The sequence below is a fragment of the Ambystoma mexicanum genome, chromosome 9, assembly GCF_040938575.1.
Source record: "Ambystoma mexicanum isolate Mex_15411 chromosome 9, UKY_AmexF1_1, whole genome shotgun sequence".
NCBI classification, from domain to species: domain Eukaryota; kingdom Metazoa; phylum Chordata; class Amphibia; order Caudata; family Ambystomatidae; genus Ambystoma; species Ambystoma mexicanum.
In genome coordinates, this window is record NC_090931.1 from 326,438,979 (window position 1) to 326,461,546 (window position 22,568).

General features: G+C 48.0%; 1 protein-coding gene across 1 annotated transcript in view; it reads right to left on the minus strand.

The window, feature by feature from the left end:
• The window catches only part of MYBBP1A (MYB binding protein 1a), a 1,153,837-nt gene that overhangs the window by 942,208 nt on the left and 189,061 nt on the right, over positions 1-22,568 (minus strand). The window contains exons 3-4 of the mRNA XM_069614733.1: positions 19,073-19,156; positions 347-421 (exon numbers count right to left, since the gene is read on the minus strand). Of these exons, the coding sequence (XP_069470834.1) occupies positions 347-421; positions 19,073-19,156 (159 nt within the window). The remainder of the gene's footprint in view (positions 1-346; positions 422-19,072; positions 19,157-22,568) is intronic.

Sequence of the window (22,568 nt, forward strand, 5' to 3'; positions counted from 1 at the left end):
TATTTCTAAAATTGGTTTAATAAAAAAGCAGGTTTTTGACTCCTTTAGTACACAAATATACTTGAAAGATTTTGTTTTGCTTTTAAAAATGATCAATTTCATCTTAAATAATCATGCGACTGTTTCAATGCCATTTTGCCCAAATATTGTCAAGTGACTTCCAAAGTGCAAAATGAGTAAAGTAATATCATTTGGACATGTGTGCACATTATCAACAAAGTGTGTTCTTGAAAGATTTCACAAGAAGATACACAGGACAGTGTCTGACAAATTAACACAACTTGAGCATCAGGGCTAGCATCTATAGGATAAAAGGAAAGTAAGCCAAAAGGACTGGAAAACTTGCCTTTGATAGACGGCCGGACTGGAACAAGGCCAGGACTCCAAAGAAATTTCCAAATGCAGCATTTCTCACAAGTTTCTGTAAAGAAGAGACAGTATCACTGGCACACTGAATTCATAACAGTAGATAATCAGGTCTTCTTTTCATGCTGACCGATAACACTTTACAGGTGAGGGACATAGTGGACTTTTTTTTTTTTAACAGTTATCAGGATTTTGAGTATTCCTAAGGCAGTAGGAAACCGCCATTGTTTGTATCTTTCGATAAAATTCATCTAGCTTAATAGAAAGTTGCCCAATTACACATCATAGATGAAGGATATTGGGAAGTATTACATTTGTTTAAGTTATGCTGTTCAAATTTTTCCTTTCTTCATTTACCTTATTTTTGTGGTCTGGGGGACTTCCACATAAGTCCCCTTGCAACTGCGACCCTTATTAATGTGCTGCTGCCTAAGGCCGCCTTTACGGCTTTTAGGACCAAGGGGCTTTTTTAAGATCCCATTTGGCCGCAAGGTAATTACATCACCCTGCAATAGGGTTGTGGAGCAAGTTGGTGGCTGCTGTGAGAAACCTGAAGGTGTCTCACCCGCTAGTTACCAGGAATCTGTCATCCAGGTGGCCAGGACACGGCCATCCCTTTTGGATCCAGTTCCTGGGGGTGGACCAGTGCAGGAGGATCGCCTAGATGAGAGGTCGGAGAGGGGAAGTGGGACATTGAAGGGAGAGATGCTGTATCCCCTTCCTTATAACACCTTTTCCCCATCCTACCAGGTAGGATACCTAGGAAATCAACCCCCACCCCCTTTCCCAACAAACACTTGCTTTCGGACAGCCCACTGTGAGCAACAACGGACTACCAGAAGCATATACCTGACCTGTCCCAACACCGTCAGGCAAGATCAGGTAATTACGGATCATTACAAACTCCTGACTTTCATTACACTTCCCCACACAGATAAAAGGCGGAGCACGCAAGCACATTGTGAGCGAGGCAAAACACATGAGGAGATCGCGGTTCCAAGATGGCTGTTTAATACAAGGAGAAAGACGGCGAGACCAGAGAAGGTCACAAGAAAGGAAGTACCCTTGAATTCTAAAGACTGTTACTTTCGTGAACCTTGGAAAGTAAGAAACCGAAGACCAGGAACGAAGGCTGATCAAACCTGTACAGTGTGTTGAAAGTACCCAGGGCTCTCCTGCATTGATAACCCAGGCGGAGAGGAGCCATTGCCACTGTGGTACTGTCCTCGGCTCCTACAACAAAGCGGTGTCAGAAAAGACAGCACAGCCGGTGAGTCGGAGAGACTGATATCAAACCAGCTTGGTTTCAAACCAAGGTTGCAAGTGGCAACTTTGTATAAAGAGAACTGTGCGCGAGGAGTTTGCCATGAGCGATGCAAATAATTGAAAGCTATCAAGACTGAATTAACTTTTAGAAGCTCAAGCAAAGATACCATATGCAGAGTGGTCCGGAGCCACATGGTTGCTCACTCAAAGTCTCCGTTAGGTATGCAACTGATGCTTTATGTTATGAAAGGAAGACTGAGATCGAAATGGTCATACAACAGGTCAAGATAAATCCTGTGTACATTTGAAAGTCTTCGATGGTGTAAAGTGTATCGACATTGGGCCGATACTGGCTGAGGGAGACTAATTGATGTGAAAAGGATCGGAGCCTGGCTGAACACTCTACCAGTGAATATCAGTGCAATGAAAAGAACATTTGTTTTGTACAACAGGCCCATTGGAGTCAAGAGACTTTTGAGGCAAAGAGGCCTGGACAAACAATGGCTGGAATTGCTGAAATTGAACTGTATCCTCTAGTCACAGAAGCCAGAGTGTGTGTTCTGCTAGAGTGCCCCGCCTTGCCCTGTGCTGAAAACTTGGGGAAGGGAGGCCAACGGCCCAAGCATCCCGACATATTTGTGAACACTTTTTTCATGAACAGTACCACACATTATTTGTAAATTAGTGGTAATGATGGCAATATTTTTTAGTACAGGTCCTTTTTTATTTGACAACACTCCACTAGGACTGCATTATTATGATTTGATGGTCGTAAGTTCAATAAACACCCTTGAACTGTGGTCACTTGTGTTGGTCTTACTATTGCCACCATGCGTTCCTTACACTGCTATAATTTGGTTATGGCTTCAGCCGGGGTGCAGCCTGTTTGACCACATTATTAGCTGTGACGAATTGCAGGATTCAGTCACTTCTCCAAAGGGTTTGGGGGGTGCATTCCCTGTGAAGCTAAAGAGGCAAGTCGCTAACCAAGACCCTCCCCTAGAGGCAGAGGCCAGTGGGACCTCACCGGGCGAGACGCCCCCCTCCCCAACTAACACCCCCCCCTCCTAGTGGACAAGGACTCATGTTCCGATGAGAACTCCCTAGCCAACGCTCCCATCACTAGTAAAACCTGCTAGAAAAAATCATGAGGAACAAGCAGATATTTGTTATGGTCACATAGAACCTTTGAGAAAACCTGAAAAGAAAAACATATGTGGTACTGATAAGAAAAAAAAAAAAATCACTCGAGCAATACAGATTACTAGCAGAACACAGAAGGAGTTTGATGCTCCACCAGGGAAGTCCCGCGGCTGTGTTATAAATCGGAGGAGATCTGGGAGAGAGAGAAGGCTGGGAGTTCCAAATCGGCTGTAGGAGCGCAGCTGAAGCACACAAGGACACACTTCTTACGATGTTGGAGGAAAGCTGGCATGCGAATCCTACCATGTTGCACTCAAGAATAGAGGAAGATTAAGGGGAGAGGTACATTGTCCCAGGTGTAACTGAGTAAGTGGTGGCGTGACCGAAACCCAGTGGACTTCGGCGTCCCTAAACAACCCTGAGACATCTTACCTTAAGGTACTGCGGAATGTGCTGAATAAAGAGGAAGCTAAGAGCCGAGACGTCAACCTGACAATCGCCAACAAAGGCCCGTCTGGACGGCAGGCCCACGCGATCACCTAATACAGAAAGGTATGGGAGAGCGTGGGACCGGGGGGGGGGGCGGCAAAAATAAATGTAGCATTCATATTCGTCCGAGTAAGCACCAAGTACTGGAAGTATACAAGGAGTGTGAAAATTGTTACTGGAACCCTCGTACTTATCCCAGTAAAGAACAATGGATGAAAATACATAAGAGGGTGAGATTGATTACTGGAACATCTATACTCGTCTCTGTAAAGACCAAGGGTTGGAAGTGCATAAGGAGAGTGAGACTCATTACTGGAACCCTTTTATTAGTTCCAGTAAAAACAGTGTTGCAAGGGTATAAGAAAAGTGATAATTAAAAAAGGGAACAGCCCTCTTTGTCCTAGTCAACAGATGGATTGGATATAAAAAGAAAAGTCAAGTTTACTTAAAAACAGAAAAAACAGAATTGTGCCAAGAAGGGAGAACCAGTGTGTAAAGACACTGGTGAAAAGTTGAAGGACCCAATAACTGAACTATATGACTTGACAGCAGTTACAAAGAACTAGCTATGAATACTTAAGTGAACTTGTGGAGAAACCAGCCCACAGGAGAAGGGAATCATTTTCCTTTTCCTTGGTTGTTTTGTAGTGGTAGGGTCAGGCTAGATTAGTTTGGACAGCGGACAGATTTTTCTTTTGGACTTACTTTTATGATTGTATACCTAGCCCGGGAGTGCAGTGCTGTGTCGCAGTTGGATCCCAAAGCTTTATTGACGACCACAAAGAAAAAATCTAAGGGAGTTAATCCACTGAGTTTTGGCAAGACTGTTGGCATGATCTTTCTAAACGCATGAATACAGAGCCTTTTCTCTTCCCTGATGTTCCATTTGGTTTAACCCGGCACTGAAATCAAAGGGGAAACCCTATTTTGGCCTGGGTGGTTTCTAGCCAGAGTAAAATACCTCAAAGATCTGGTTTACGATGGCAAATGGTTATCATACACACAATTGAAGTGGTCATTGAACATGCCTGACTGCACTTTTGCGGAATATAGGAAATTAAAGGGCATTATTATGGCAAGTTTGGATGCGTCTCAACTAACTAATCAGAACATGGCCTAGTCAGCTCTGTTGACCTTCAAAAGTGCCTCTCACCCTGCAGCTACAATGTATGGAGTCTTGAAGGCTTGCCGTAAAGGGGACTCGAGGTTGCCAGACATATGGCCTGAAGAACTGGGGGTGTGGGGGGGTTGACATGCGTTGTTGGCGAAAATGTTGTGGTAATACACACCTGATGAGTATGGACTGGGGCCTCACAAACAAATTTACTTTTTAGATCTTACTGGACACCCGTAAGATTATTCAAGAGGCACCTTCTGGAGAACAAACTATGTTGGAAGTGTAAGAACACAAGAGGCACCCTCAGTCATTTGATATTGTACTGCCCAAAGACTAAGGCGTTCTGGGAGGGAGGGTGTCTGTGAGAGGTTGGGTTTGGTTCTATGTTGTACGGTCCCTTTGAATGCCTCTTTACTGATTTTGGGAGATATGTCTCTGAAGGAGGAAGTTTAATTCTGCAAAAAGCTTTGGCTCCTCCGCGCTTGCATGATTGCAAAGAAAATGATATTAAGATCCTGGAAATCGAGTGGTTCCTTTTGTATTGATGACTGGGTAGAGGAACTGCTTACCACCACTACTTATGAAAAAGTGATTCATAAACAAGCAGGAGACATTGGGAAGTTTTGGGATATTTGGTGATGCTTCCTCGTTATGTATGGTTGATATGCGAGTTCCAATGCTTTAATTCTGGTCACTGGAAGATCATTACCATTGTTTTTGATTTGTTATGCCTTTGTTCTGTACATTCTATGGTTCTCATGTATATATTGATGTATGATGTTCTCCATAATTTGTATATCTGGTTGTTAGAATTTCTTAATCTATTATCTGCGGCCTTTTACTGACTTTCTCTCCTCTTTCTATTTTTCCTTTCTTCTTCTCCTGTCTCTTGACTTTAGTAGATCATTTTGTATTGACTAACACTATTCTCCAGTTGGATGGTGCACTTCTGTTATGTTTTACTACTGGATATTTGACTAGTTATGTTTAGTTTGTTTATATTGCAAAATAAAAAAAACTTTACAATCTTTTGGACTTACTGACAAGCACCCTAGTTAGTTTTTGTTAGGCAAAGTGAGAAGTTTTTGCTTTCTTTTAATAAAAGTAAACACTTTAAATGGAAGCCCAGAGTTGGTGTCCTCCTTCCAACCCACCACATAGCCAAATGTACCAGTAAGGTAGTTACGATACTGATGTGTTTTTTAAGTCCTACTCTCAGCTATTTGGTTCTGAGCCATCTCTTGTGGGTATCATGAAGCAGGCCTAAAATAGGCACTGTTCACACATGGGTTTGCTCTGAGCCCAGCCCTGCACCCTCTCTAGTGTTTTGGCATGACGTAGGTTGGTTTCCTGCCCCAGACAGCACCAACACATACTGTGCTGGTGAACAGTGAATGTGTCGTGATTTTAGGGCCAGACTGGTTAGCTGTTTGCCAAAATCTTTGTGTGTATGCCTGGTGTGTAATTGGACAGCTGGCTAAGGCCAGTCCATGAGTGAATGTGCTCATCTAGGCAAGACTCCTTCCTCAGGTCAATAATTAATTCTTACCCGATTTGCTGGAGGATTTGCCAAGAATCTGGGCTACTGAATTTCAGTTACAGGTTTGCCCATACTGACTGAGCCCTGGATCCTTGTTTCTTATTGTGATTTCTGCTAGACTTCCTTCCAGGGCAGCAGGTTACCCTCCTTGACTGAACACCTCAAGGTAGGAGAGTCTATGCTGTCTAATAGAGTGGTGGGTCATCACCAATACACCTCTGCTCCTCCTTGACCCATCTAGGGCCCCCTCCACCGTTGCCAAAGTCATGGGACTTTTCTGCTGCCTGCTCCATTTTCCCCTCAAGATGTCCAGATATGCTTGGTTGGTGTCCTCCATCTTCCGGGCCCCTTACTCATTATTGCTTCTGCTCCTCTGTCATTCTCATGGAAAAGCTGGAAAAGTGGATGATGATGATTCTTCTTTTGGGTCATCACTGGTCTTGGGTGGAAGTCCCCCCCCCGCCCCAAAAGAGGAAGGTCTTGAGGTGCTTCCGCAACCGAACACTGGCACCAGGCCCTTGGTGAAGACCCTTGGCCCCGTCTTCAACCCTAAGGGAAGGGCCTTGAATTGGTAGTGCTTCCCTTGTACCACGAAACACAGGAACTTGCGGTGTCCATTGTGAATGGGGAAGTATGCATCGTCTAAGTCCACGACAACAGGGAGTCCCCCTCCTCCAGCTGTCCGAGCACGTGCTGAAGAGTAAACATCCAGAATTTTTGGGACTTTGTGCGTTTGTTCAGTTGACAAAGGTCGAGAATGGGCTTCCAGCCCCCGGTCTTTTTTACGAGGAATTAACGTGAATACACTACAGAGACCCCAAGCCTCTTTGGGACGAGCTCAATTGCGCATTTCCTTAGCATGGCCCGCACCTCCAGCAGCAGTTGAGGGATGTGGTTTTCCTGCCGGGCCACGGGTGGTATTCGGGGAAACTTCTGTTGAAATTCCAGGGTGTGTCCATGAGCGAGAGCATTCAGCACCCATGGGTTGGTGGAGATGGTCTTCCACACACTGACGAAGTTCGCCAGTCAGCCTCATACCGGGGTGCACGGGTGGGGGCCGGATGCCACGGCCAGTTCTATCCTACTTGGACATCGAAGGGCCGCCTTGTGGACCCTGGCAATGACGATGTCCTCCTCCAAAGGCCTTGGAACAGCCCCCGTTTTTCTCCTGGGCCGAGTGGGAGGGTTGACAGTAAGACGAGGCACCTCCACTGAAACCTTTGGAGGATCCATGGGATTTGCCACCTGAGATCCGAAAGGACGGCTGTCGCTGTTGAAGCGTGCCAAAGGCACGAGCCGTCTCCGTGTTAGTTTTGATGGCCTGAAGAGACTCATCCACGGCCTTCCCAAAGAAATTGTCCCTGTAGAAGGGCATGTTCAATACCCTCGACTGAACGTCCTGACAAAAATTGGTGGCTTTCAGCCAGCCCTGTCGACGAAGGCAGACACCGTTACCCATTTGGCAGAACCCTGTGTCAGCGATGTCCGTGGCCACCGTCATGGCACGATCCGATGCCACCTAGCCTTGCTGCAGAGTCTCCAAAGCTTCTGACCTCTTGTCGTCGGGAAGGAAGTCCAGGAGGGGAGCGATCTTGAACCACAGCTACTGGTCGTAGCGGCCCACAATGGCGAGAGCGTTGGCGACCTTAATGGTCGTCGCCGCAGAGGAGATAACTAGTCGCCCCATGGCATCCGACTTCTTCCCCTCACTGTTGGGGGGAGGGAGGGAAGGCGAGGCCGCCGAAGGAGGAGCCCAAAGACTTCTTGGCTGCTGCCGAAACGAGAGTCTGGCGACAGCTGGGTCCGCAAGCACTTGGGCGCAGAGTCCGGCACCCTGTATTTCTTCTCGTACCGGTCCCTCTTCATCTGGGCCATGGAAGGGCTCTTCATGAGGGCCAACCCCTCGTCCCAAAGGTCTCCAAGAGTGGGACCAACAGGACGGTCTTCCTCTTGGCCTTGCGGCGTCTTCTTGGTAGGTGGTTCCCCCGTCGGTCTTGGTGGTGCTGAAAGGGGCACCGTTGCAACAGGCATCCTTGTCTGGATCTCTGAGACCAGAGTATGCAAAACAGAGAATGTCCGCTGAGATCTCCAGATGGCAGCTGAGGTGGCTGTGGTGACTGAGGCGAACGCGGAGCCAGTGGCAAAGGCTGGTCGCCCAGGCCCCAAAGACCCTGCTGTTCGTCGGTCTCAACGCCGCCCTCGTCTGAATCCTCGCTGTAGGGCCTGCCCTCGATGCACCGCTACTCCTGGATGGTCTGGGGCCGATAAGCTCCACCTCTGAGGAGATATTCATGCCGCTCTCCCCAACCCAGTCTTCTCTGCGACCAGGGCGGACAGTTTCAGTGAAATGACTGGCATCTTCTCCAGTGTCTGCTGGGACCCACCCAGAGCAGGGGCCTTGGCCTGTAGACACTCCTTGAGTCACTAATGCCAATCCTTCTGCGTGCGGGGCACCATCTCCTGACAAAACGCACAGTCCTCTTCCATGTGCGTTGCGTCCGAGTACAGGCAGTAGACACACTTGGAATGCTTGTCGTCCGAGAAGACATTCTGCAAGCCAAAGTCGGAACAAATCTTGAAAAGGGGAGCCGAATACTACTCCTCCAAAATGTCCAAGCGGCGTAGGCCTTGAAATCCTCCACGTAGAAACTTGATGAAATTCGCCCTTAAGGTGCGCTGAAGGACCCCAAAACAGGGGTTCCCATTAATCAGAAGGTAGATCGATGGAGCGCGAAGCTCGACTGACCAAAAAAAATATAGTAAACTCTTTCAAAAAGCGCAAAAGGCAGCAAAAGCTCAAGAGGACTCCCAACACTTGAATGTGCGGTAAAAATCTGAAGATGGCTACCAGAGGAGGGGCTTAGGTAGCGGGCAGTCATTGGCTGGGGGGAGGGGAAGTATGACCCAGAGACCAGTGTTTGGTTATTAGGAAATAGGCAGTTCAAAAATTAAACAGATTTTTTCTTTACCGAGGATTCCCAGCCTGATGACAGGGAATATTCATGAGCATGTGAATCCATGCCAGACCCCATGCTGGAGAAGAAGTTACTCTTACCTGGTAACGTTATTTCGATGGGATGGTCCGACGACGTATCCCATATCTATGACAGTACTCACCACAGCTGTGCTGCTTCGGAAAATCTTTCTGCTTACTGCGTCGATACGCTGTCCTCGAGGGCCTCCGTCGAGCCAATGTCACCGGATGTTATATGTAGGACGCACGACGCCCATAGCCTCAGTTGTAGTTTTTTCCCCAGAACGTGTGGCACCAATCTTATGCCAGTATGAACCCAGAAAGCCTTGCGGAAACGTGAGCTGCAATCGCATAAGAAATTCTGTAGCGGGGCAGCCAGGGAGGGAGGGATATGGAAAAGGTCATCAGACCATCCCATCGAAAGAACGTTACCAGGTAAGAGAGTAACTTGTTCTTCGAGGGGATTGGGTCCTCCGACGTATTCCATATCTATGACAGACTCCCAAAGCAGTACCATTGTATGGAGGAGGGAAAAAGAATTTAGAATATAGAAATTTAGAATGCCCAATCAAATTGCAGAGTAAAGGACCGCCTTGCCAAAGGCCAGATCCTGCCCATGGATAGAATCTAGGGAGTAGTGTCGTACAAAAGTATGGACCGAAGCCCAAGTGGCTGCTTCACAAATGTTACGAATAGGAACACCCCTCTGCAGGGCAGTAGAGGCAGCGATACCCCTAGTAGAATGGGCCCGTAAGCCTACCGGAAGGTCCTTACCCGCCAAGCGGTAACATTCAGCAATTGCCAAGATAATCCATTTAAACAAAATCTGCTTGTCCCAAACGCCTTCCAGCGTAACCTATAAAGAGCTGATCGTCCAGTCTGACCCGGGACTTTCGTGAAATGTAGAAACGTAAAGCTCTACTAGGATCTAACCTATGGAGCCTCTCCTCGTCCTTACCAGGATGCGGAGGAGGATAAAATGCCGGAAGAATGACCTTCTGGCTTAAATGAAATTCCGACACCACTTTCGGAAGAAAGGATGGACGATGGACGAACTCTAAGGACAACCCTGCCCTTATGAAACACAGTTAAGGGTGGCTTAACTGAAAGTGCCTGTAACTCACTCACTCTGCGACCGGAAGTGACCGCAACTAAAAATACAGTTTTAAGGGTTAACAGTCTCAAAGGACAAGAATGCAAAGGCTCAAATGGAGCACCCATTAGAAACATGAGAACAAGGTTCAAATCCCAACCGGGCACCTGGAAAGGTGACGGAGGGAACACATCAGTGAGCCCTTTCAGAAACTGAGAAATTAAAGGGATTTTAAAATAAGAACACTCCTCAGACGAGCGTTTAAATATAGACAGCGTCACCAGGTTACCTTTAGTGGTACCCACTAGCAGGCCCTTGTGGGCTAAAGAAAGCAAAAAAGACAGAACCACAGGAATGTCACATGAAAAAGGACCCACATTCTTAACTCTGAACCAGGCGCAGAACTTTCTCCAACGGCAACGGTACAGGGACTTTGTTGCCGGCCGTCTGGCCGAAAGCAACACCTCCATCACGTCTTCCGGGAGGTCCCAATCCTTATACCTCAACCTTTCAGAAGCCAAGCGTGAAGGTTGGGGGATCTGACCTCTGTCCCTCCCGTGAGAGCAATCGTCTCAGTAGGGAAGACGACATGGAGGGCAGATGGACAAGTCCAGAAGGTCCGGGTACCACGTCCTCAGGGCCCATGCCGAAGCAATGAGTATCATCCAGGAACCGAACCTCGGTAACCTCTGCAGCACTTGCGGGATGACGGGGACTGGAGGAAAAGCGTAATGACCACTCCACCACGAACACGTCTCCTAAGGCTCCTCGAGGAGGAAATTCCCACGAGCAGAACCTTTTGCACTTCAGGTTCACACTGGAGGCAAAGAGATCCACTTGAGGGGTCCCCCAAAGGGCGAAGATCTCCAGGAGAATCTCCTGAGCCAACTCCCACTCGTGACAGATCGTGCTCTGTCTGCTCAAAGCGTCCGCAGTCTAGTTTTCGTCTCCGGCCAGATGAACTGCCAAGATCGAAATTTCCTGTTGGATGGCCCAGAAGCAGAGCTGCTTCGCCTCTCTACACAGAGGAAGTGACCCTGCCCCTCCCCGCTTTTTGTTGAGGTAGTGCATGGCCACTGTGTTGTCCCTCAGAATCAGGACATTCTTTCCTCGCACAGTCGTCAGAAAGGCCTTCAGGGCAAGCCCGACGGCCCTCAGCTCCAACAGATTGATATGGAGTCTGGACTCCGACGGAGACCAAAGACCGCCGACTGTCAACTCGTTGGCATGAGCTCCCCATCCCGTGAGGAATGCGTCCGTCACGATCGTCACCTCCGGCCAGGGTAGCCAAAATGGAGCCCCCCTCATCAGATTGCCTTCGACGGCCCAACACAGAAGCTCCTGGGTGACCGAGGGCGGCACCTGAATGGGGTCCGACATCCTGCCGGAGGACTGTGACCACTACATCTTGAGAGCCCATTGCAGAGATCTCATCCGCAACCTGGCCTCTGACACCAGAAGAACGCAGTATGCCATGAGGCCGAGCAACCTCAAGAACTCGAACGCTGGGAGAATCTGGGCATGTTGAAACTTGTGCACCATCTGCTGAATGTGATGAGCCCTCACCTGGGGAGGAAAACACTGCACCAGGGACGTGTCGAGCACTGCTCTGATGTACTGGAGTCGCTGAGTTGGCATCAAGTGGGACTTCTTTAAGTTGAGGGAGAAGCCCAGCTTGTGAAGGGAGTGGCAGGTGACAGATGATCCAGGACTTGCTTGGGAGAGCACGCACTGATCAACCAATCCAGGTAGGGGTAGACGTGAATCCCCCCCTTTCCTGAGATACGCTGCCACCACCACCATGAGCTTGGTGAAGACCCTCAGGGCATAGGTCAATCCGAACGGCAGGACCCGAAACTGAAAGTACGAGTTGCCAACCGTGAACCTCAGGTACTTCTTGTGCTTGGGATGGATCGGCACATGAAAATAAGTGTCCTTGAGGTCTAGAGACACCAACCAGTCCTGAAGTTGAAGGGCCTGGAGGACTTGAGAATGAACTTGTCCTTCCTAAGGAGCTTGTTCAAACAGCGCAAGTCCATGATGGGTCTCAATCCCCAGGCTTTCTTTGAAATCAAAAAATAAGAGGAATACCATCCCTTGTTCCTCTCCGCTGCAGGCACCAGTTCTATGGCTCCTTTCTCCAGCAGGGATTGTATTTCCTGTTCAAGGAGCAGATCCAGACTTTTCAAAGAGATTCCCTGGTGGATTTTTGTGAGGCCTCTGCCGGAAAGGAAGACAGTAGTCGTGGGCTATGATCTCCAGAACCCACACATCTGAAGTAATGGCACGCCACTCTACAAGAGGCTGCGCCAGCCTTCCCCCAACCGGCAAACCATGGGACATGGCCTCATGACTGAGCTGAAGCGGCTGCGGCAGTACCTGAGGGCAAAGAGGCAACTGCCCGAGCGGCCTTGGCACCTCGAGTACCCCGTTTTCCACCTCTGGGACTCCTACAGTGGCCCCTTTGACTGGCAGCTCCTCTCGATTTACTAAAGGATGAGTAATAAGGAAAGGAACCTCCCTTCCATTGCTGTCCCCTAGCACGAAAAGGCAGAGGTTGGCGAACTGCAGCGCTCAACGACTTTGCTGCAGCTTTGGAGGTCTGCAACCTCTCAAGGCTCTCGTCAGCCTTGCTGCCAAAAAGAAGTTCACCATCAAAGGGCATGTTGAGGAGCCGGGCTTGCACATCAGGAGCAAACCCCGACTTCCGCAACCACGCAAACCTGCGTATTACGGTGCTCGCCGCCATGGACCGGCTGACGCAATCAACCATGTCCAGACCTGACTGAACAATAGCAAGAAAACCATCCCATTCCTCCCCATTCGGGAATATGATCAGCCGCTAAGGAGATACAGTTCCACAGAGTGTGCATGAAACAAGACAAGGCACAAACGGAGTTAGCAGCCTGAAGCGCCATACCCCCAGAAGAAAACACCTTCACCCAGCCATCAAAACGTTTGTCGTCCCTATCGACGCCTGCTTTGCTGGGGCTGTAGCCGCCTGCACCACCAAACTCTCCGGAGTAGGGTGCGTGGTCAAGTAACAGGGGTTGCCACTGGCTGGGCGATATTTCTTCGGCAAGGACTTGCTCACTGCCGGGAGTCTCTGGAGATGTCCAAGCCGCAGCCACCCTTCTCTGCAAGGCCATATGGAATGGCAGCACCGGGTCAGTTGGTGGACCTTGGTCGAGGATATCAGTCAGGTCATCCTGCTGAAAATCCCCAGGGGGGGCAGACCACCACAGGTAATCCGTGACCCTCGACATCAGGCGCCGCTATGAGGACTCGGCATGTGTGCCAGGCTCAGGCCTACCAAACTCCACCTCCGGAGAGGTGTCTAGACCACTGGCGTCGTGCAACGACTGACGCAGGTCCTCAAGTTGGTTATGACCAGAAAGGAGGTCATCAGGAACCTCACCTTCCTCAGACCCCTCATCAACCTCCAAAATGTAATCCAGAGGCTGGAAGGAGGGTACAGAAAAAGGAACAAAGACATGTTTAGCCTTGGCCAGAGCCTTTTTGGGGGGTTCCACGGGGTACCCCTGACAAAGCCGCCTCGAGAGGGTCGATGGAATCGGCGTCGAGTGCAGCGCTGACGGCTTCGACGGTGTCGACACAGGCCTCGAGGGCAGAGCCCCGAGCGATTCTGGACAGCCTGGTCACCGATGGCATCGATGACTTCCTTGGAGGCGGAGCCTTGAGAGAGTCCGTCAACGACCTCGGCGCCACAGGCGTCGATGTCTTCTTCGAAGACTTCACAGGTTCTCGCGGTCTCGAAGGCGTCGAGGACCGGGACCTGGAACTGGCATGTCTAGAGAGATCATCCTTGTCCGACCGGGACCTCGAAGGTGCCCGGTGGTCGTGACGGCCGCTCGAGCCCAAAGGCGTACGAGCAGCATCTCTAGAACGATCACGGCCGGCATCTTTCGACGGCACGGACGGACCAGAGCCATGCAATTGGAAAATCGTCAACATCTCCTTTCGGAAGGAATCCCATTCCTCAGCAGGTGAATGCTTGTTGGGACACCCGCCGACGGGCAGAGTCCTCGGATGAGGAAGGCGACCTGTGATGGCGCTTCCTGGAGTGCCTCAAAGAGGCAGAGGAATGGTGGGACCGACTCCCAGACCGAGAACCCCCGGACTCCCGATGATGCGGAGAGTCGCCCCTTGAATCATCCGTCGAAAGACCAGTTGAACGCGACCGACAGCTTCTTCTTACGCTCCTGCAAGGCCTTCAATGTGAGCGATTGGCAGTTGACACAGTCATCCGTTTCGTGGTCCTCCCCGAGGCACCAGAGGCAAGCGTTGTGCGTGCCCGTCAGCAACATCTTGGACCCACACACCCTACACTTCTTAAAACCGGACCGCGGGGTGGAAGAAGCCGAAGACCTCATACGCTCCAGTCCGTTCTATGCACTCCTATCCACTCCATGCATCCCAGTCTGCTCCATACACTCTGGTCCGTTCCATGCACTCATGCATTCCGGCTCGCCCCTCGCGCTCAAGTCCGATCCGCGCACTCCAGTCGGCCCCACGCATGTATTCTTGTCTGCGTCACGCATGCACTCCTGTTTGTCCCCCGTATGCACTCCGGTCTGCTCCACGCATGCACTTCTGTCTGCCCTACGCACGCATGCATTCCTGTCAGTCCTATGCCCTACGCATTCTGCAGCTCTACGTATTCATCCATTCTATGCACTCATCAGTATTGGATGCAATCTGTGTTTGTTCGTTCTACATCTCATCCACTCTACGCAACACGTCCGTTCACTCTGGTACTCGTTCGTTCCGGTATTCCATCTGCTTAATGTCCTCACATGTACTATGCATTCACCTGTTTTACGCACTCGCCCCCTCCCCGCACTCGTGCTTTTACAAACATTGAACAGCAATATGCTGTTCCATATAATCATCTCTACACTCATCTGTTCTATACCTTCAACCGTTCTGTACACTCATTCTCGCTGTCCACTCCATCCGCTCATCCGCTCCATCCGCTCCATCCGCTCCATCCGCTCCATCCGCTCCATCCGCTCCATCCGCTCCATCCGCTCCATCCGCTCCATCCGCTCCATCCGCTCCATCCGCTCCATCCGCTCCATCCGCTCCATCCGCTCCATCCACTCATCCGCTCCATCCACTCATCCGCTCCATCCACTCATCCGCTCCATCCACTCATCCGCTCCATCCACTCATCCGCTCCATCCACTCATCCGCTCCATCCACTCATCCGCTCCATCCACTCATCCGCTCCATCCACTCATCCGCTCCATCCACTCATCCGCTCCATCCACTCATCCGCTCCATCCACTCATCCGCTCCATCCAATCCAATGAGCAGGAACCTAAACTAGCTCCTGGGTGTCTGGAATCACCCAGTAGTGAGGTACTGCTGAGGATTCAGAAGTAAGTACATGGTGCACTGAAAGCCTAACTTCCACAGGAGAGGCAACCTAACCTTTGGCCTATTATGTATGATTTATTACATTTAAATGTGTCCTTGATGTGTTCTAATTCTTCTTTATTCTCAAACAAACTAATGTTTAATATAACCCAAGCATGTTTGTAAAGGACTGGTTAGACTGGGGAGCCAAAGGTAGCCCTGATAACTGTTGGTTGTAAGCTATCTAGGCTCTCGCAGGGTAGAAGCAGGAGCTAAATCGCTCAGAGCAGCCAGCAATGTGAAAGCCTGCACCGATATATAGTGTGGTTATTTGAACAAATCCAAAACCTTTTCGTTTAGCGCCTTAATAATTAGAAAGCTAACCTCCCCAGATTTATGTGACAAGGTACATTTCATATGTGGATGTGAAAATAACCTTTAGGAATTTAGTTGGGTTTCAGAGTTAAATGTACTTGTGATGTTTGAATGATGGGGAATGGTTGCAAGTACCAATTTCTCCACTGACAACCATTCTAAGAGAGTGCATCTCTTCATAAAAGTATTTGCAAAATGTCAGCGGTTAAAGTTTGGGCCTGGTGACCGCATCATCTTTACACAATGTATTGCAATGCTTGCCCTGTCCACTGGAACAGCATTTGTTTCTTTCCCTACTGTGATGGATGCCCACCCCCATGAATGCATGATTTACTGTGTAGCAATGTATTTTCACTACATACACTGTTCTAGTAAGAACATTTGTACAGTGCCAGGTCTACACTTTTCTGATCTACATATTTAAATACCATGAAAATTGAATATGTGATGACACATGGTAGACTTTCCCACTCAATTGAGGTCTGTGAAAGGTCCGCGATCCAGGGCATTAAGTATAAAAAAACAAAGAAGTAGTGAGCAGATAAAGCTAAAAGGGAATGCAGATAGGACTCCTTTCAAACCCTTTTCCAGGAAAAAGTACAGCACCCATTCCACTGCCAGGGATAAACTCACATAGTAGAATGCTTCAGGACTCGTCCTCAACATGCACCGCTACAATGCCATTGGCTTGTCCACACTAGATAGATGCTCCACATGACCACTAGGCTCTCCATTACCTGCTTCCAGCACCAACAAACCCAAAATCTACTTTCCGAAATATAAAATGCATACCAACTGAGTCCTGAACGCATGGCAAATGGACACCCCCTCAACACACTTCAAAAGTAAAAACACTACACCACTCCCGCCAACTAATATACCAATCCCATCCAATACTGCCTTGCACCTTGGGACCACAAGGTACCCTTTGGGATACAGACAAACACAAACCACATAGAAACATGGCCGCACACAATAGGTTACTTCTGAGCTGCATCCATCAAGAAGAGCAAAGCAAACTCGAATTTTACCTCTATCGCCACAAAAGCCATAATAACACAATACACATTTAGGTTTTATTTACAAAACTGAGTCGTGAGGTGCCACTTTGTCTTCAACGTTAAAGCAGGAGCTCAGCCATTTTAGGTTACTGCCAAAGCTGAAGGAATACACTCACATTAGGAAAGTGTTTGTGCTGGGAATGAAGTTACACATTGCACATAAACATGGGGGAAGGAAGCATGCAGGGTTGCTTGTGAGCTGTGGCCTGGTTGTCAAAGAAAAGATAAGGAAGGGAGGCCTGTCTACATCAACAAGCTGAGGTAGTTTGTGTCCCGAGAAGCAAGGCTATGCAGACTTTCCACTAGGTAATATTTTGCCCCCCCCCCACCCCTCCTAAGGACCGATTTATCTTACACCTTGAGGCTGTGTCTAGTGGGAAGAATTGCAGGATTCAGTCACTTGTCCGCGGGAGAGTGCGAGTGGGGGATGCTTTCCCTGTTAGGCAGGCAAGTGATGCGAGCACACTACACGATACCCTTCTTAGGGGTAGAGCCAAGCGGGACCTCACCAGGACAGACTCCCCTTGCCCCCTCATTTTGAGACAAAGACTCCCATTTCAAAGAGGAACTACCAAAGCTACTCACCCACATCCCTCCTCCAAAAACTTCCACCCAAAGAAGTAATGAAGAACCAATTAATTTATGTTACTGTGGTGCAGAAACATTAAATCCATGTGAGAAAGAAAAGGAGTACAATACTGTGAAGATTAAGATTATCCGAGTCATGCAGAGAACTCAGGCAACAGAAAGAAAGGACTTGGCACTCTGCCGGAGAAGGCTGAGCTATGCGTCATAAAAGGAAGAGAAATCCTGTTAGCGGAGTAAGCCTGTGAAATTTGAATCAGCTGTGTGTGGAACGCTGAACCAGACCAGGATATGCAGCTTGTAAACGTGGAAACAAGCTTGAGAGCGAAGCTGACTCAAGTAACGCATGAAGGTGATGAGAGCTGAGGGAAGGAAACCCCACATGGCCACAGACTCGTTCACGAGACAGATCGGATGCAGATTAGGAGAGAGAAGTCGAGAGGCAAGAAGCCAACCTGATGAACAAAAGGAAGCATCCCGTCCTGACCGCAGCAACGCTAACCCCAAGTGTGAGGGTTAACGGGGAATACGAGAGATAAACATAACGAGCATAATAATCATGTCCCAGTGAGGAAGGAGAGTGGGAAGTTATATAGGAGCGTTGATCAGAAATGAACTCTAGAACGAAAAGAAGCGTTACTGGTACACTCCTACTCCTACCAGTAAAACCAAAGAGAAACACTTGTGTATAGGCGCGTTATAAATGCCATACCCTATATCATAAGTAAATACCAAAGTCGTTAACAGAATGTGCATACTAGTCTCAGTGACTATCAAGTGAAAGAAGAGTGAGAATTTGAAAATCTCCATGACTGGCCCAGTCAGGAGAAACAGTGGACAGTGTCTCTCGAAGAAGCAGCAAGTGTAATAAAGAGCAAGAAAAGAATAACCCCCAAAGGGGAAAGCAAGGTGTCAAGGACGAGAGGAACTGAAGAGACCGGTTTCTGAACTGTGTGAACAGGTCAAAATAGTTGCCAAGAACCATCTACGGTTAAGTTATTAAAGTGACTGCTAAAAGTAAGACCACAGGAGAAGGGTGTCAATCTCCTGTGCCCAAGTTATTTTAATAGTGGTAGGGACAGAATAGTTTAGCTTTGGACAGAGGAAATACCTTCCTTTTGGACTCACTTATGACTGACGAGCACCCTAGTTAGTTTGAGTTAGGTAGAGAAGACCCATATCTTAGGGGTAGTTGGGAAATTGCTTCTTTTATTTTGTTGAATAAAGTACATAAATCGAAGAAATCAGTCTGTCCTTCTGACCAACCACACTAGACATTGTTAATGATCGAAGAAAAGGGGACATGGAATGAATTATGTACACATTCTTTGCTTGTTCTGGTATGTTTGCCATAAATTATGTTTGCAGTGTGGAGAAATAAAAAGGCAGATAGGACATTTACGCATAATTCAGAAAAAAGTGGTGTGTGGTGTTCATTTATTTTTGTGTGCGCCTTTCTCCTAAACGCCTCTTCAAAAGCGAGAACCTGGATGTGAAGAATTAACTTAAAGTGGTTTAACAAACTAATCTGGTCAGTCAAGGTCATTCATCTTATTTTCATTTTCATTTCATTTGTAGAGTATGCCCCAGCGTAGTGCTGTCAAAAGGATTGTAAAAACTTGCTGGTTCTTCTGCATCAAAAGAGGTAATGATGCGTACAAGATAAACACGAGTTTCCTACCTTCTTTGTTTTCTCTGGATTATGTTTTTCTAGAATATGCTCCAAAACTGCAGAGAGTGGAATATCTTCAAACGATTGTAACACCTAAAAGAGAAAAATCAAGTAACAGATCATGTCCCAGATCAGAACCATTGCCAGCTTTGTTTCCTTGGGTTCATATTTCTTGTTTTCCACTTCAACACTTGAAATGGAATTGCAAACAAATAACTAAACTACCGTCCCTGCAAGTCCCTCCACCCAACCTGCCTTTCCTCCACCTTGCCCCTTAATCCAGCAAAGGAAATACAGGTTGAAGAACTGTGACCAGAGATACTTGCCATCATTTTACTTCAGGGCGAATCTCCCCAGAAAAGTTCTGGAAGAGCAATCACCTTTTACAAGACTGCAGTATTCTGTGGGATGTGTCAAGACTCCAGAAACAGCAGGTTTGCATAGAAAAACGCAACATCATCAAAAGTGCTTTTGTTTGACTAAATGTATTACAAAAATATAAAACAGCAATATGCAACAGAGGTGAAATCATATGCAACCATAGTAACATTACAATGTATAGTTTAAACTATCAACCCTCCCCCTCTCCCCTGCCGAACTGTTCTCTTGGCACTGTGCAGCTGGCCACCCTCTGTCCTTCGGGCCCAGGTACCTGCTCACCCTGCCACCCTCCCGCACTGCCTCCGGGCCACCCCTTGCACTGGGGTCTGTATCTGTACCCATACAGCCCCCCCCTTTTTATTTCTGCACTTATCAGACCGACCCAGTCTGCTGTCTTAAACCTAGCACTTGCAAATTGCTGGCTGCATTACCGCTGTTTGTTGCCTTTATTATTTATTTTTATTTATCTGCTTCGCACTTTCCACTTCTCCATCCTTCCATGCACTTTTACCCTCCCCCTCTCCCATGCACTTGCGCGTTCTCAATGTCACTGGGCCTAGTAAGATTGCTGTTTTGCTCTCCCCTGTTAACCTCCCTTGCCTTGTCGCACTCTGAAACGCTTGTGTACGAGTGCGATAGAAATAAAATATTAATCTACCAATCAATATACATTTTGCCTTTTCAGCCATGCCCCCTGTACATTGCTCAACAAAGATGGTTAACGCATCTTTGTGCAGAAAGACACAAATAGATGGCTTCTTTAACTGTACAGATGCTGTCAATCACGTGTGCAGATCTCAATAAGAGCATGCGCCCAACTTCTGGCTACTGGCAGAAAACCTAGCCACAGCTTTATAAATAGGACGCAGCTCATGTTGTGGGCCACAGTCTATTCAGGATTCTGGGACAAAATGTTCTCCTTTTGAGGTACTTGGGTCCTAGGTATCTTTAAATACAAACCAACTGTGCATAATAGGCCTTACCCTCATGGGCAGAGATCACATGGGTCACCTCAGGGCGAGTCGAAAGATGGCTCAAGTTCAAAGTGCACAACAAATACTAAATGACAAGCACTTTTCAAGGCCAATGCCTCCCTTGGGTGGGACTGGATTGCTCCTGGCAAGGGACAGAACATATGTATGTATGCAGGGTGAACAAATGGCAAGTTGCAAGCTACTAACCAGTGTGAGAGAAACCAAAGGGTGTCTCACTAGCTAGTCCCCAGGGACGCTTCACTCAGGTGGCCAGGGCACGGCCATCACCTTTGGAACCAGTCCCTGGGGGTGGACCAGTGCAGGAGGATCACCTGGATGAGGAGACCTCTGGGAGTGGGGACACCCAATGGTGTGCTGCGGCATTGCCCCCTTGCCAACATTTCTATCCCATCCTATTTTGTAGGATACAATGACTTCCCAACTCCCCCCTCCACCCTTTCCTACACAAAATGTGAGACGAGGAACACACACTAAGACACAGAAGACAGACTCTTACATCTGGACAACAGACTGTCCTGTTAACGAGGACATGCAAGGTCAAGCAGGCCAAACCCTAACCACACACCTGCAATTAGGGATGTAACGGTATAAAAGGTATACCGTTAAAGATACTGTGAACAACTTAATTGAACAATAATAACCGCCACGTTGTTTATACCGGTATACCGTTTATACCGTTAAGTGTGCTTTTCAATCTGATTTGGAAAGGCTGCAGTAAGTAAGTGCTGCGCAGGCTTGGTCTTGCACTATTGGATGTGCCGTCTGCCAAGGGGGCCTCGTTTGGCAGACAAGAGCATAGGTAAAGGGAGGCCACAATAGTAATTGCAGCTTTGCTGCTGTGATCGCTCTTTCTCTGTGATCAGTAGAGTCGGGTCAAAGATTATCCGACTGTGCGCAAATTGTTTTGAAAGCGGACCAGTGCCTGAACCTTTGTGTTCCCCAAGCAAAGCTGGTAACAATGAGCTGACTGACTGGCTCTATAAGCATACCGGAGACCCCAGTTCATAGACTCCGCCAGACCTGGATTTCAGGGGCAAACTAGAACAAAGTTATTTTGGTCAGGGCATTATTTATTTGAAAGGCAGCATACAGATTTTAAACATTTTCACACGTCATGCTGCTCCGCGCTACAGGTCAGATCTTCTATGGTGATTGTCTCGATTTTCAATTTGCAATTAGCAAGACCACAGGGACATCACGAAGGTGAGCTTAGGGCCTGAACTGAAAGTGAGCATTTTATTTTTCCTTTTGTTCATATGTAAACAAATTTAATACAACTTTCAGTGACTTGCAAAACAGTGGAGCCAGGAGCACTTTGCTTAGCAACCACTCAGCCAGCAGGAGCAGAAATGTATCAATTTAGCCTGGCCCGGCATCATGTGCCCTTTGTACAGTAGGTTAAGGTCCTACAGCACTGAGCAAACGCACATCGGAACAGCTCTTGCTCTGGCTGTGCAAATTGTAAAAAAAAGGGACGGCCAGTGAAGTCATGCACATCAAATTAATCTCCCCATGGTTTAGATTCAAGGAACTTAATTTTTTCATGGTCATGGATCGGATAGCCATCCAGTTCTGTTTTAGTTTAAAATTCTGGGATTTTTAGTTTTCCTGCCAATCTGAAAGATGGGGAACTGCACATCCCAGAATTTAAAGGGGGGAATGAACTGGATGCCCTCCTGATGCATGTCCACAAACAACTTTAGCTCTGTAGACCAGGCATGGACTGGCCTTTAGGGCAAAAGGCCCATGGCCGAACCAAAAACACAAAATGCTCGTGTGGGCCAGTTTTTTGGGTCAAAGTGGGGCACTTTTTTGGCCAAAGTGGACCAGTTTTGATGACTATGCGGCTAACAGTTTTGACCACTGTTTCTGAATAAATATTCTTTTAAATGTACAATTTGCATCACTTTTTATCAAAAATCTCCCCCTTGGGTACTATTCAAACATTGTTCCAAAAGGAATGAATTCCCATTTGCAACTGTGGGCCACTTTTATGTTGGTGACCGAGACAATATTATGCCCCAGTCCGACCCTGCTGTAGACTGAACACTGGGCCTATCGGTGCTTTCTGCTAGTAAATAAACTAGCCCCCCCCACCACTGTCCTCTGTAGATTTGCACATTGGCACT